We start from the raw sequence: 13,711 nt of genomic DNA, 5'->3' as shown, positions 1-13,711 counted from the left end.
AACATGTTTAAAAATTAAATTAAATGATTCATTAGCATTTAGTCTTAAATACTTTCTCATTTAAAGGGAAATATTTTTTGTGGAAAAGTCGTTGTCAGCTGGTGAGCTGTGCACAAGTAACTCCTTCTAACACCTACACTTCTCTGGGATGAGAAGTCTCTTCTCTGGGATGAGAAGGCAGTCTTAAGCTTAAGTTTTATTTAGCACAATGGAGTCTGGTTCACCATCAGTGTGACTATGCAAAACAGTAATGTTATGGTTTTACAGTGCTAGTAGAGGAATTGCTTTATTTTTCTTGCTTTATTTCTCAAAATAGAATTTTGATTTGGTACATTTCTTCATCCAGGTAAATGCTAACAATAGGCCTAGGACATTGTTTAACCTCATGACCAAATTGGTCCCCTGTTGAAGACAACTAATCTTGTCCTTGATCCTTTTCTGCATTCCTAGTTTTCTCTCTGTGTGTATACATATGTATCAGGAGGAAGTTTTCCCCCTCCCCTCAACAGTTTCTTACAAGATTTACATAGAAAATCTTGTCAAAATGATATTTAATAATTGATCGCAATAGAATTTCTTTCAAACTGTAACATTTTAAGTAACAACAAATTTTAAGAGAAAATTAAGTTTCATATTAATGCCACCCTGTCCTTTCTTTCAAGGCACTTATTGGAATAATATTGTGCCTCGTGGTACTGCTTCTGCCACAAAGTGGATTTTTGTGTTGGCTTCCACAGCTTCATCTAAAGAAGGTTAGTGAATCAACAGTGCAGGCATATAATATCGGATTTTTAAATAGAGTGGAATTGATGGTGTAAGTAATTAAATGTCCTGAATTGCTTCAAATTTTGGGTGTCTCTTCTATGTGCAGGGATCTAAAGTATTTGAAGTAGGGTGAAAATATGTCTGTAAAACTACTGGAGATTAAAATAACATATTATTCTCTCTCACCTTTGGTGTGGAGTGGCATCCAACAGAGAACTGGGCAGTTCTTTAAGAGCAGTAACTCCCTAAATTGCCGATGCATGAATCAACAGAATTTGTAATAGGAAATCTTGGAGCATGCTCTGCTGGAATGCCTGTACTAACCGAGTGTTTCCCCTGTCAGTACAGTTATTGCAGCAAAATTGCACATTTCATCAGTAGAATGGAGACCACGCTAGGGAATTGAACTTCTAGTTACAATAGTTAGCAATTCCATTATCTAAGTACACTGGCTTTATTGGCAAAAATATATGATTTAGAGCTGAAAAAGAATACTTTGTGTTCAAAGGATAAGAGCAAAAGAATAAAGGGAGGTGATAGTGCATTGTTACGTGTGTCTTTTCTCTGTTAGTTTCTTCAAATGAAACATTTCTTCAAATGAGATCACTTAGTACTTGATTTGAGAAAAAAGTATTTAAGTGCCTAAATAAGGGCTTAGGATGTGTATTTTTACTGCAAAGTCTTACCTTATGAACATAGCCAAGAAGCTTTAGTTTTGCCTTCGAATGCACTGATCATTTTTTTTCAGAACAAAGTAAATGTGTAAGCTTTCTCAGAGTGGATTAGGAATTATTTTAATAACAGAAATGTCCTTTCCGTAGGAAGCTTTCTGTGGCTGTGCCAAAGCAACAAGGATCTGTTTTGTGTCAGTGATCAGAATCCTCAGTTTCGTCCTTCTACAGTCCAGCTGCCACCAGAGGCTGAGATGGTGCACTACTCTGCCTGCCAGGATGCCATTTGGGGTTTGGATAGTCTTGGGCAGATATTTATCAGAACACTTTCATCCAGCTGCCCAACAGGGATGCATTGGACAAAACTGGATCTCACCCAACTAGGTATGACATTTTTATTGAGTAGAATGTCTCTTAACCCGTAGCATACTGTCAATGTTTTCCTTAAGTATCCTTCAGTTTACTGATATAGGATGTAACATTTACTGGATCAAATAGTAACTTACAATAATGGGCCTCACGGCAGAGGATTGTGGCTTTCAAGCAGTGTTCTGTTTAGCCTTTTCCTGTGGACATCATGTTTACTGTTTGCAAGATAATTTATGTGTGTCTGTGCAATTTGCAGTTGGTCAGTCTGAGATGGCTCAGCCTGACACGGTGCTGTGCAGGTTTACCAGCAGCTTTAACTAGTCTGACTCTTGTTCTGCAGTGTAACCATAATCACCTGGTCTCGGGCAGTTCCATACACAAAGCCCTGAATGTTGTGATTAAAAACAGGTTTTTAACAGTGCGAAAAAATCTGCATTAGGATCCTGTCAAGGAAAAATTATGCTCCAAGAGTTGCATCATCCATGAGTGATAGAGCTGATAACACCTATGTTCAGGTTTATACTAATCTAGTAATTCAGCATAATGCTTAGAATACATAGTGCTGGTTAACTGCTCTTTTCATTTGCTTAGGTGGTTGACCAGGTTTTGATCATTAAAATATACTCCCACTTTGGAGTTTGGCTCTGGGGTAATCAGGTTACTTGTCAACTTCATCAGCAGTATTCCAATCAGATTTATTTCTGTGCTAGTCTGACTTAAAACGTTCCTATCTCCATGCTAACCTGCATTCCTGTTTCAAGTGAAGATAAAAGAAATTGAGACTATGCACCATTCTCACACCATTTTAAAAATAATTCACCTGTTTTACAATTTTTCTGTTTTTAATGGAAATGTTAATGACTGGTCTGAGAATAGACAAGCAGCTTTAACTTCAGGGATGAAGAAAGGCAGACACAGCTGGCACACTTTAAGCCAAATTGTACACCAAAATTGTACAATTTTGGTGTACAATTTGTAATATTTCATGGAAAACTTTTTAAAATGTGTATTCTAAAATTAATTTGTTTGTCAGTTGCACACCAGGTTTTTCAGACCTGATGGATTCATCATCAGCCTGGAGAAGAGGAGGCTCAGGGGAGGCCTCATCACTCTCTACAACTCCCTGAAAGGAGGTTGTAGCCGGGTGGGGATTGGTCTCTTCTCCCAGGCAGCTATCAGCAAGACAAGAGGGCACAGTCTTAAGCTGTGCCAGGGGAGGTTTAGGAAGAAATTCTTTACAGAAAGGGTAATCAGGCATTGGAATGGGCTGCCCAGGGAAGTAGTGGATTCTCCGTCTCTGAAGGTTTTTAAGATGAGACTGGATGTGGCATCAGTGCCATGGTCTGGTAACCACGGCCGTAGTGGATCAAGGGTTGGACTTGATGATCTCGAAGGTCCCTTCCAACCCAGCTGATTCTGTGGTTCTATGACGTGAATTGGTTCCAAGTGACTCATCATACCATAGTTTAAACACTGTTTGATGCCTTTTTCCTTCACTGACCTACAGGATCTATTTGTCGACTGTCCTTCTCATGTTCCTTAATACAGTTTGAAAGTTTTTTCATGAACCACTGCTTTCCAACAATTCAGACAGTAACTGTTTAACAGAAATAATAAATAAGTTCTTGCTATTGTCTGAAAATCTCAAAAGAATTAATAAAGGAAATCAGCACAATTGGAGTTAGTGGACTGTAATATCTGGCCTGTGAACTTCAGCAGTTCAGAATTTCAACCTTTACATTCAGGTGTTTTTGTCAGCTCTGTGGCACATGGTGGTGGTATAGCAGAGCTCTGGGTCAGGAAATACTTCAAACACTCCACTTTACCTGTCACTTGTGGGTTAATACTGAGATGTGAAAATGTTTTAGGGATTTTTCCTCCTGTTAATTGCAAATGGTAGATCAGGGCTGACAAGTGCATATCCATGGCTATAATACAAGACCTTTTATTTGCTCTAATGGGGCTGAGGAGATTGGAGAACTATTGTTATTTTTCAGGTGTATATTTAAGTTTACTCCCGAAACATTAGGGCTGTAATTGGGGGGGCATGAGGAAGTGGGAGCAACTTGCTGAAAAATGCAATTCAGAATTCTATGAAGTGATGGGGTTGCCAGCATTAGGGTTGAAATATTCATATTATGTTGGTAGTATCATCCTCTTGCCTTTACACTATGTACTGGGAGTAGTACCTAGTAAATTATTTTTATTAGAGTTCCACTACTGCTATCTAAACACAGTAGAATGACCTTTAGGTTTTAACAATAAACAATGCCTTTGAATCCTGCTACTTGCTCTAAACAGGAGATGATTGTGGTTAGCATGACCTTCTCCTAAGATCCAAATAGTAAGAGGGAGGAGGGAGGGACCCCACAATATTTACATAAGGGCGGCTTTTTTGAATATCAAATTGTCCTGTAGACGTAAATAATATCAGCTGTGCCGAGTAGGTGATATGTGATTCCACGTGTGAGTGCTCTGATGCTTGTCTGGATCAGAACACTTCAACAGCTGAGGTATCATATGATGAAGCCATTACTTCGAGTCATATGTTATGTTAGAAGGAATAATAAGGTTTAAAGTAAGATTTTGACTTTGTAGCTGAACGTCAAGCCCCTCCCTGCAAAAAGTACCCAAGGAGTAGAGGTTTTTTGTGTATAGTTTTGTCATTTTGTTTTTAATGTGAAGCTGTATGATTAAAGGAAATTTTGGGATGAGAATAATTAATTCATATTCCTGTGATTCAGAGAGTTAAATAATTTTGGTTAATGAGATCTGCTTGCTATTACAGATAATTTAAAAATGAGGCTGTGTTGTCCTGTTGTTTCCTATTCTTTCCCTCAGCAAGCCTTAACGACAGTGAATACTGCCTTTTGCAGAAGTAAATGCTTTGAACTTGCACTCTGTGGGATAAAGTTGCACCCCATTCTTTAAGGAATGCTGTGCCTGATGCATTTTACAAGGGTTTGTTGCCAGACTTCACATACCTGAAGAGTGAACTGTTACCAAGAATGGGATATCCCAAGCAGCACTGGCATGTTCAGTTAACCAGCAAGGCCTATTTTTAGAGCCTTTAGTTTGGAGTCTGACCAGAACATTCCTTCTGTAGTGTGTCTGTACTGATGGGTCCCTCGTTCTTTGGAACATGTTTTCTGTTACTTAGCATTGTATTGTCCAACAGGGGGAGAAAAAAAGAAATAAAATGTTAGTTATATTACATCACATGGCTATTTTAAAATGAATGTGAAAGAGTTTCAGTAGACAGTTAACTAGGAGTTCTTTTAGTCTAAAATATCAGGCATACTTCTCTACTGTCCTTGCAGGTATCTAGACTAAACCCAAACCACAAACCACCCCAAAATTCCAAAACACACTTATTTGGCAGCTTTTTTTTCACGGTGCTGACTTACACAGGGTTAAAATACCGCTGCACTTTTGAAATGGCCGTAATAAATACGTACACTGGTGAATATAAATCCGTTTGAAAATGAGTTCCTTTATTTACAGATGTGACACTGGTATGTTAACACTGAAATGCATAATCCACATGCTCTCATATTTTTAAAGTGCTGGCATTAGGGAATGTTCTTTGCTCAATGTGTATTAGCGGATCAACACCTTAAAAAGTCTACAAGCCTGGCCAGCCACAGAGAAGAGTTCATGTTAGGTCATGTGAAAGTTTGTCTAGGCACTGATACCATTTGTCACGGAATGGTTCCCTGCTTGAATTTGGTTATTTTAATAGCATATTTTTCATGTGCTTTAGAAATTGCAGTATTCTGTGACTAAAACATTTATTTTAAGATTTAGAAGAGAAATTTCTCAGATATATACTGCCTATTAGCTTTATTCATTGCATCCAGTGATTTTTTTTTTTTTTGGTCTCATAACTTGTATTAACTTTTAATCATTTTTATGTGACTGTGTTTAAAGCTAGTTTAATATAATGAAGTCCAAATAAAAGTTCTCATTATTAGCTGAATTTGAAAGGATAATGCCAGGTTGCTAATACTCTCTTTGTTATTAGGTGCTGTAAAGCTGATCAGCTTGACCTGTGGAAATCAGCATGTTTGGGCCTGTGACACCAATGGTGGCATTTATTTCCGTGTAGGAACTCAACCTCTTAACCCAAGTTTGATGCTTCCTGCGTGGATAATGATTGAGCCACCTATACAGGTAAAGTGTTGATTGTAACCTGGTGGTTGATTGTAACTGTTGTAACCTGGTGATTTAGGTCTATGATAAACAATAAAACAATATTTTTAACACTCATGGAAAATAGTAGAGACACAGGTTTTTGTTTTCCTTTCCTAATGAAAATTTACTCTTCTTGTAGCACGCAGAAGCTTTATAGGCACATAGCAGAGTGCAGGATTGAGCTACATCCTGAGCACCTGCTGTGTGCTAAGCAAGGGGCTGGATGGGCAAACAGCACAGAGCAGAGGGTGAGGGAAGGCTCTGCTCAAGTGGCATGGTGCTGAAGTGCCCGCCTCCCTCTTCCTTTGTCCTCACCCTTGTGAGTCTGGGATGCTTGCTAGGGTGCTGTGGGAAAGGCATCACAGCAGGTGACACTTGTTGGGCTGTACAGGATGTGCCAGGTGTGAGGGTCTGGCTGTGGTTTCCTGTGGACCTGAGGGAATGGCCTGAAGTTGTGTCAAGGGAGGTTTAGGGTAGATATTAGGAAAAGGTTATTCACTCAGAGGGTGGTTGGGCACTGGAACAGGCTCCCCAAAGAAGTGGTCATGGCACCAAGCCTGACAGAGTTCAAGAAGCGTTTGAACTATACTAGTATTCAGGCACATGGTGGAACTCTTGGGGATGGTCTCGTGCAGGGCCAGGAGTTGGACTTGATGACCCTTGTGGGTCCGTTCCAACTCAGCATGGTCTGTGCTTCTGTGAATTTAGGGACTTTCCTTACCGTGCAGTCATTTTTAAGCATACGGTACAAATGCAGCTCTTCTCCCTTGTTCCCGAAATGGGCAAAGTTTGGTCCTTTGAAAGGATACAGAGTGGAAAGAAGCCTCCTAAAGTACCCTGGGAGCATATTTTCTGAATATAGAAAACAGACATAATCTGTTTCTCCAGTGCCTGTTGTTTGCTTTCTGGTTGTTTGTTTGGTTTTTTAATCTCTCCTTAAACATCACTGCTTGCTTTCCTTTCTGCTGTAATACTTTGCAAGCTAATCTATGAGATGAGAGTAATTTCTGTGTCTTTGAGCTGGGACTGTCCTAATGGAGCTGACCTTTGACTGCTGATTTCATTCTTTGCCCCTTGGCATGAAAGTGCTTGAACTGAACTCTCTGTGATCTCACAGAGTAGCAGTGGATGTGTTTGCCTACTTGATTTACATTTTATGATGTTACATCATTTCTTTTAAAGATTTTGAAATGTGTGGTACTTTTGAAAGGACATATTAAGAAATTCAAGTAAATCTGTGGCAGTAGAGTTGCAGTAGTTTATTTGGGTTTTATAGTTTGCTTTGCCTGTCTCTCATCAGCCGGTTGCTGGCTCCTGTGTATCTTAGGGTATAACTGTAAAGAGGGGCAGTGGAACAGCGAAATGAAACTGCAGATCTGCATCCCATCAATTAGCACAGCACTGGTTGGATCACTAATCCTATACTGGGAATGTTATCCCAGAGAAATGGCACCTTGTTTTGCAGGATAGCAGAGCAGACTGAGAAATAGTTGCCAATATCTCTTGCAAAAAGGACTTGGTTGTGCTGCTCATTCTTTGTGTGCTGCAAGTGGGTCTTTTTCATGTAATCTATAAGAGGCACGTTTTCCCTGCTAACAAGGGATGGGGCAGCAGGAAGAGGAGACTGAATGTATCAGTGATGACATCTCCCATGAAGGTGGTATTCTTAAAAAGAGGGGAGAAAACATTCCACTTAAACTGAGTTTGCCAAGAGACGGAAAATTAAACTTGTGTAGTGTCTTCTTACCAAAGATCTATCCAGGAAAATGGCCCAAAAAGCTGTTTCTCTGTGCTGATACTATTTTCTCTGTCCTCTGCTCCTCAACTGAAGTAGATTAAACTGCTCAATGCAAAGGTGTTTACAACAGTTGGCATTTGCTGTGGCTCATGATTTGGCAGTGACTTCCTTATGTAGAAAGTGGACAAGGTTGAAAATCAAATTCTTTCCTATTATCTTATCAAGAAAGCTGGATGATGTTGGCTTCCAAAATTATAACCTTCTGATACCCAGAGCAGTGTCATTCTCTTTCCTGACATGGCAAATTTAACGAGTCAGTATGAAAGGGCAAAAATTCAGACATTGCTTGTAGAGAAGATGAAAACTCGTGGGTTGCATGCTTGTTTTGAGACAATTCCAGCATGTTAAAATAAGTCATTAAAGGAGCAGCCATTCATGCTTTTACAGAGGCTTAATGCAAAATAAGAAAATGTGTGAACTTTTAAAATATTTCCAAATGCTAGCTTAGTGTTTGGATAACAAATATAACATGGTGTCTGAAAAGTGAACTGTTCAGTGAACAGTATTTGCTTATTAGGAGCAAATTACTTACTGTTATCTGTCCCTTAATTGACTTTGACATAGTTCATGCTGCCTCTCTCTTCAGAACAGCAGAAATACTGTAAGAAGTATCTGTGAACGATTCAACCATTTTCTGTTTGAAGAAGGAAATCAAAATTGCCTTTCACTTTCTTTAAGTACAGGAGCACTCTCAAATAACGTAATTTGAAACCAACTGTGGATATTTCATTCCCCAGTAAATGTCAGAGCCAATATGACTTGCCTATCCCAGATCTCATGACTCATGAGCAGCTTGTGAGCAGCTGCAGACTCTGCTTTTATGGTGTCACTTCTCCTTAAAGGAGTGCTGCAGTTGCACAGCATCTGTCTTTTAACAGCTTCACAAAGGTGTTCAGAGACTGTAATTTTGGTGAGATTTTACTCATGGTAAAATGAGTGAATATAATTTAAGTTCAGTCTTTGGCTCTGTAATGCTGTATTTTTTCTTAAATCTAGACTAAACCCATTCTCCTTTGTTACTCTTCCCTCTGTGCCTCTCCACTGCAGCATCTCTTGAGATGAAAAATAACATTGTATGTTCTCTGCCCTCCCTCTTTATTTTATCGGGTATTTCAGAAGTGGTTGATAACATTGTTAGAGTATCTTGAGCAGTAATAGGTTATATATAGATGTTTTCTGTGCTTCATCAATTCTGTTCTGCAGTCTTAAAAGTCAAAATGATGATGTAGTTAAGCAGCTTTTTGGAAGCTGCTTCAAGGACATTGACAAAACTGATCAAAATGGTTTGATGAAATTATTTTAGACCAGGAAATAGAAAGTGTTCTTCATTCAGTTTTTAATATACAGCATAAAACTATGATCTACTGTAGCATGTCTTAATAGAGATTACATTTAATTTTTAAAAAAAGGAGAAGGAAATATAAATATTATTTAAGAAGATACTAATGGAGTATGTTTCTATATATGTGTGAATGTATATTTATTATGATTTAATGCTTTTCAGATTTCTGGCCTAAAGGAACAATAATAAAAAATAAAATAAAAAATTAATATAGTCTATAAGACTACTTTAAGTGATTGTAGAGCAGAAGTTGATCAAAAGTTAAAAATCATTAAGTTACTTTAAAAGGTCCCCAGAAGTTGAACTGCTTGAAAATAATTCTTTCTACATTTTGTCTTTGGTTTCTGGCACCTTCTGAAAAAGATGAGACAAAATCTGCCCTTGAGAAACACTTAAGTTCCTACAAACACAACTTAACGTACAAACTGTCCTTAAGAACCACCTTCTCAGATTTACAGTAAGAGATCTATCAGCTAAACAACTTTATTTGACAAGATTAAAGGAAAGATTAAAAAAATGATCATAATAACTATTTGTAAGAAGTTACTAATCTATTGATTGTAAATAATCATTCTTACTCTAAAAATATATAGAAACATTTTATTGTCATTTGCTTAACTGCTGCTCTGTTGTTCATTTGTAACTAAATTTCATAGAGAATAGGATTGAAAAAGCGATTTTATTAAATCAAGAGGTCTGTTTAAAAATCCGTGTAGATTGTCTGAACTGTGGAGTACAAGGGGTTTATGTAAGGAAGTGTTTGCTATTTGACTACTGCATAAAGCTTTTTCCAGGGTCTCAGCAGATGAGCACCACTGAACTTAGTTTGCAGTAAAATTGTCACCTGCAGTTTGTTCGTTTCAAGTCAGAAAAACTTTTGATTTACTACTCTTCCCATAAGCAGCCTGGTAATTGTCTCTTTATATTTTAAGCTTGATATCATAGGTAAGAGAAATTCTTATAGGCAGTAGAAGTTCTTGCTGACCTAGGAAGAGCTATTTTTTTCTCATACACAGACTTACAAAAAAAAAATAAAGAAATTAAGGCTGTTCATGCTTTCACAGTTGTTCAAACATTATTAAAGCTAGCAAATAGTAGTTTAAAAATATCATTTGAAATTTAGGCAAATTATCTGTAATTCTGAGAAATCTGTACAGGATAGATTTAATTTCTTTTCAATACCTTACATTGAACATAGATTAAGAAAAGGTTAGGAGGTCGATTGTGTCTTACGGGTAAGTGGTGACTTGTTAGAAATTGTTGCACGATCTTTGTTTCGTTTCCTTTCTTTAAATAAAATTCTGCTTATTACAGAACACTTAATGTGGACTTGGGGACTTTCTTCCTCTGCCATCTGCCTTGCTTTTGCATTTTTCAGTGAGATTTCTATTATTATGAAGTCCTGTTCTGTGTTAAGTGGTACTTAGAGGAGGAAGTGATGAGCACTTCTCAAGATCAGATTTTGCCATTAAGCTGAAATGGAGGAAGGGTTTGTTTGAAATGATCCTCAGGGCTTGGATATTTGGAGGGGAAGGGATTTTTCTGTTGAAAATGCTTCATAACTCTTACTCAGAATCATCTATGCTACTTTTGAACTCACTTGCCATGGAAATCTCTGTTCCTTCTAAGGCATACTCCATATGACTGTTCTTTCAAAGTCTGATTGTTTTCCCTAGCACAGACTGGCTTGCATTACCCAGCTATGGCACAAACATCTTTTGAGTTGCTACAAGATCTGCTTTGGAGTGCTCAGATGAGATTCAGACGAAGTGTCTTTTATTAGATCCAGTCTGCCTGGGTTGGAGAAAGAATACACTCATTAAACCTTCTGGTTATCTCTAGACCAGACTAACTAGTCTGTTGTTCCATATATCTTTACTCACATGAGGCCTCTGAAGATGTTAACAGGGAGAGGATTTTCCTGGAGGACTGCACTTTTCAAGATGATATAGAGAAAAACCGTTTGACAGTAGTAAAATCATCTGTCTCGAGGTGGATTGCAAATAAATATAGGAGATCAGAGCTCCTGCAGCTGTGTATTTTGTTTAGCTCATTTAAGATGCCATATTGTTTGAGTTCAAGTCTGTGCTATTCTTCACAGGCATGAAGTAATTGTAAGTAAAAGGTGCTTTTAGAGGCTGAAAAAGTGCAGTTCCAGCATTTGTACTGAAGTTGCCTCGTGCCGATTCCGTTGCTGAGTTTAGTGCTTATTATCTTCCTTTTTGTTGCTGGTGAAGAAAACTGCTGTCATCATATTTCACTGTATTTTGCTACTTTGGAGTTTTAGCCTTCTGATACTTGTTTTAAGGCATTGCTATCACCACATTCAGAAAAGTGTGCGTGTAGCCTGTCCTGTTAGATAGCAGTTGTTATCAGCACCAGAAGCTTCAGATGCCAAAAAGTGCACGCACTGAGGTACACCCAGAAAACTGAGTAGGCAATCCTTCTGTGTCCTTCTGAAGTGTGATCTCAAGGTGGTGTATTTGCTTTTTGACAAGACTGGCTGACACTGAAAACAACAACTGTCAGAAAGAGAACCTTCAGTTTTCATACTTCCATTTGTTCAGTACTAGAAACACCCTCACACCTGCACTCTTCCAACATGCCTGTATTTTGGTTAGCTAAAAGAGAATTATATATTTAATTATTTTTCAGAGAGATGAAGAAATACATTTAACGTTCAGTTGGGCAAATAAAGTAACTACAATTATCATTGAGTTTTGAGAGTTTTCAGTGTTATTCTATTTAAAAATAAAAAAGCCATCATGTAAAAATTTATGGGTAGAGGGGTACATATCGTGATTTAGCAAGCATATGCCTTGGTTGCACAGAATAAGGAGACACTCTGGGATATCTGCTGGATGCATCAGACCCTTTGACCTTGAGTTAGGAGCTTGAAGGCCCCTCCCCATGGTGTATTACTGTCTCCCTGTTTTATGATGATGCTGTAAGCAGACAACCTCTGACAACCTCTCTTTGCAGACCAGCCCAGCAATCCACCCTCCTCCAGGGAGCTGGAGGGCTGGGTTGTGGTGCCTTTCCTGCCCCAATGACCCTTCCTAGAGATCTGCCAAATAGTCTGGCCTGTGGGAAGTCCCCGTCTGCTGATCCTAAATCCAATGAATCTAAGAACTAGGCAAAGCAGAGGAGATTGGTCTATATATAGTCTGGTAAATGGATCATCTATCTGGGAGGCAGTGACGTGGGTTCTGATCCCTGACCCCTGGAGTACTATTGTTTTTTATTCCAGTAGTTATGTAAATGAATTGTAACACGTGAAGTTTATTCATTTGTTCATAAACCAGAGCAGTAGTGAAATGGGTATTTCTGTCACTATCAGAGGTGTGTGGTGTTTTCATCACAAACTTATTAAGGAACATGAACAAACAAAAAGCAAAATGGCAGAAAAAGCAACAGATCAATAACTGGTTAAAACTGCCTTAGCAAAGCAGAGCTGAGGCTGAAGTTAAAATAAATGCTTTGCTTTCCTTGGTAAAGTATTTAAGTTTTAAACAATAGAGAGGTGCACTTTACTGGCATAGCCACCTATAGAGGGTGTTTCACTGATGCTCGTTAAGTGTGTTTATAAAAAAAGTAAAAGCCTTGGTTACTCAAAGCTTTGCTTGTACAAGGTTTTTATTACTTAGTGCTAAATTACGTTCTGTTTCATGGTAAGTTGCATGTAGTGTTTATTTAACATACATTTCTGTAAAAACTTAGTTGTTTTTCTCCTAATAGTTCAGTTTTTCAGTATGTTATTAGAAATACCTGTACTGGTAATTACAGGCAGCTTATCTCCTACACTACAGTTTATAGTCTTAGTTATAAGACTGGGACTAGAAGACAGTTGGGCAAAGCTGACTAGATCTGTAGTCTGTACAATCTTTAATGTGGTTGCATGAAATTTTAATTATTTTTTTAAATTGCTTGTAAGGAACAGTTGTACTAAATATTTTAAACGTATTTTATGGTTCTGTTGAGCTTTATCATGTTGAATAGTTGCATTGGTTTGGTTTGATCTTTTCCATGATTTGGAAATGTTGTTGTCTTTCCCATGTTTCTCCATGAAAAAATGCAGAAATAAAAAATTTAGAGATAACAGAGGGCAGAGGTCAAGGAATTTACTCTTCAGCTTTGCTTTTTCCTCCCGATTGAGCTAGCCATAGATAGCACAATAGATATCTCCTTAATTGGAGATACCCAACTAAGGCCTTTGTCCCTTTATTCACTAAAGGCAGAAAGTGGGGGAAAGGGTGATGTTGTTTTTTCTGAGGCTTCTGAGGAAAATAATGCTCCATTTTTTCAGACAATAAATAATGATGTTTTTCTGACAGTTTAATGCCAGCATTACTGAAGAACACGTGGCATTGAGGGAAGACCAAACATAGATTGATCTTTCCTGCTCCTGTATATTGCCTTGAACTTCTCTGCAGAGAAAAAAGCAGCACTTAATTTAGCAAGCTAATGCTGAAAGTGCTTTACAACCTTCATTCAAATAGACCTCAGATAATAATACAGAAATAGGCATATATTAGGGAAGAGCCTCTCTAAGTTACATTCTTTGTTATTCAT

The 13,711-nt window shown here is 38.0% G+C and overlaps 1 protein-coding gene across 4 annotated transcripts in view; it reads left to right on the top strand.

Moving 5' to 3' along the window:
• The window catches only part of TECPR2 (tectonin beta-propeller repeat containing 2), a 43,968-nt gene that overhangs the window by 22,144 nt on the left and 8,113 nt on the right, over positions 1-13,711 (top strand). For all 4 annotated transcript variants that reach the window (XR_003526782.1, XR_003526783.1, XM_027638252.1 and 1 more), the window contains 3 exons: positions 663-752; positions 1,587-1,820; positions 5,830-5,978. Coding sequence is in view for 2 of the 4 variants with exons in the window: in XM_027638252.1 (XP_027494053.1) it covers positions 663-752; positions 1,587-1,820; positions 5,830-5,978 (473 nt within the window). In the remaining 2 variants the exon portion in view is untranslated. The remainder of the gene's footprint in view (positions 1-662; positions 753-1,586; positions 1,821-5,829; positions 5,979-13,711) is intronic.

Source organism: Corapipo altera, unplaced genomic scaffold (assembly GCF_003945725.1).
Source record: "Corapipo altera isolate COAL_440 unplaced genomic scaffold, ASM394572v1 23, whole genome shotgun sequence".
NCBI classification, from domain to species: Eukaryota; Metazoa; Chordata; class Aves; order Passeriformes; family Pipridae; genus Corapipo; species Corapipo altera.
Note: the sequence above shows the minus strand (reverse complement) of the source record. Positions and strands in the feature narration are given on the sequence as shown.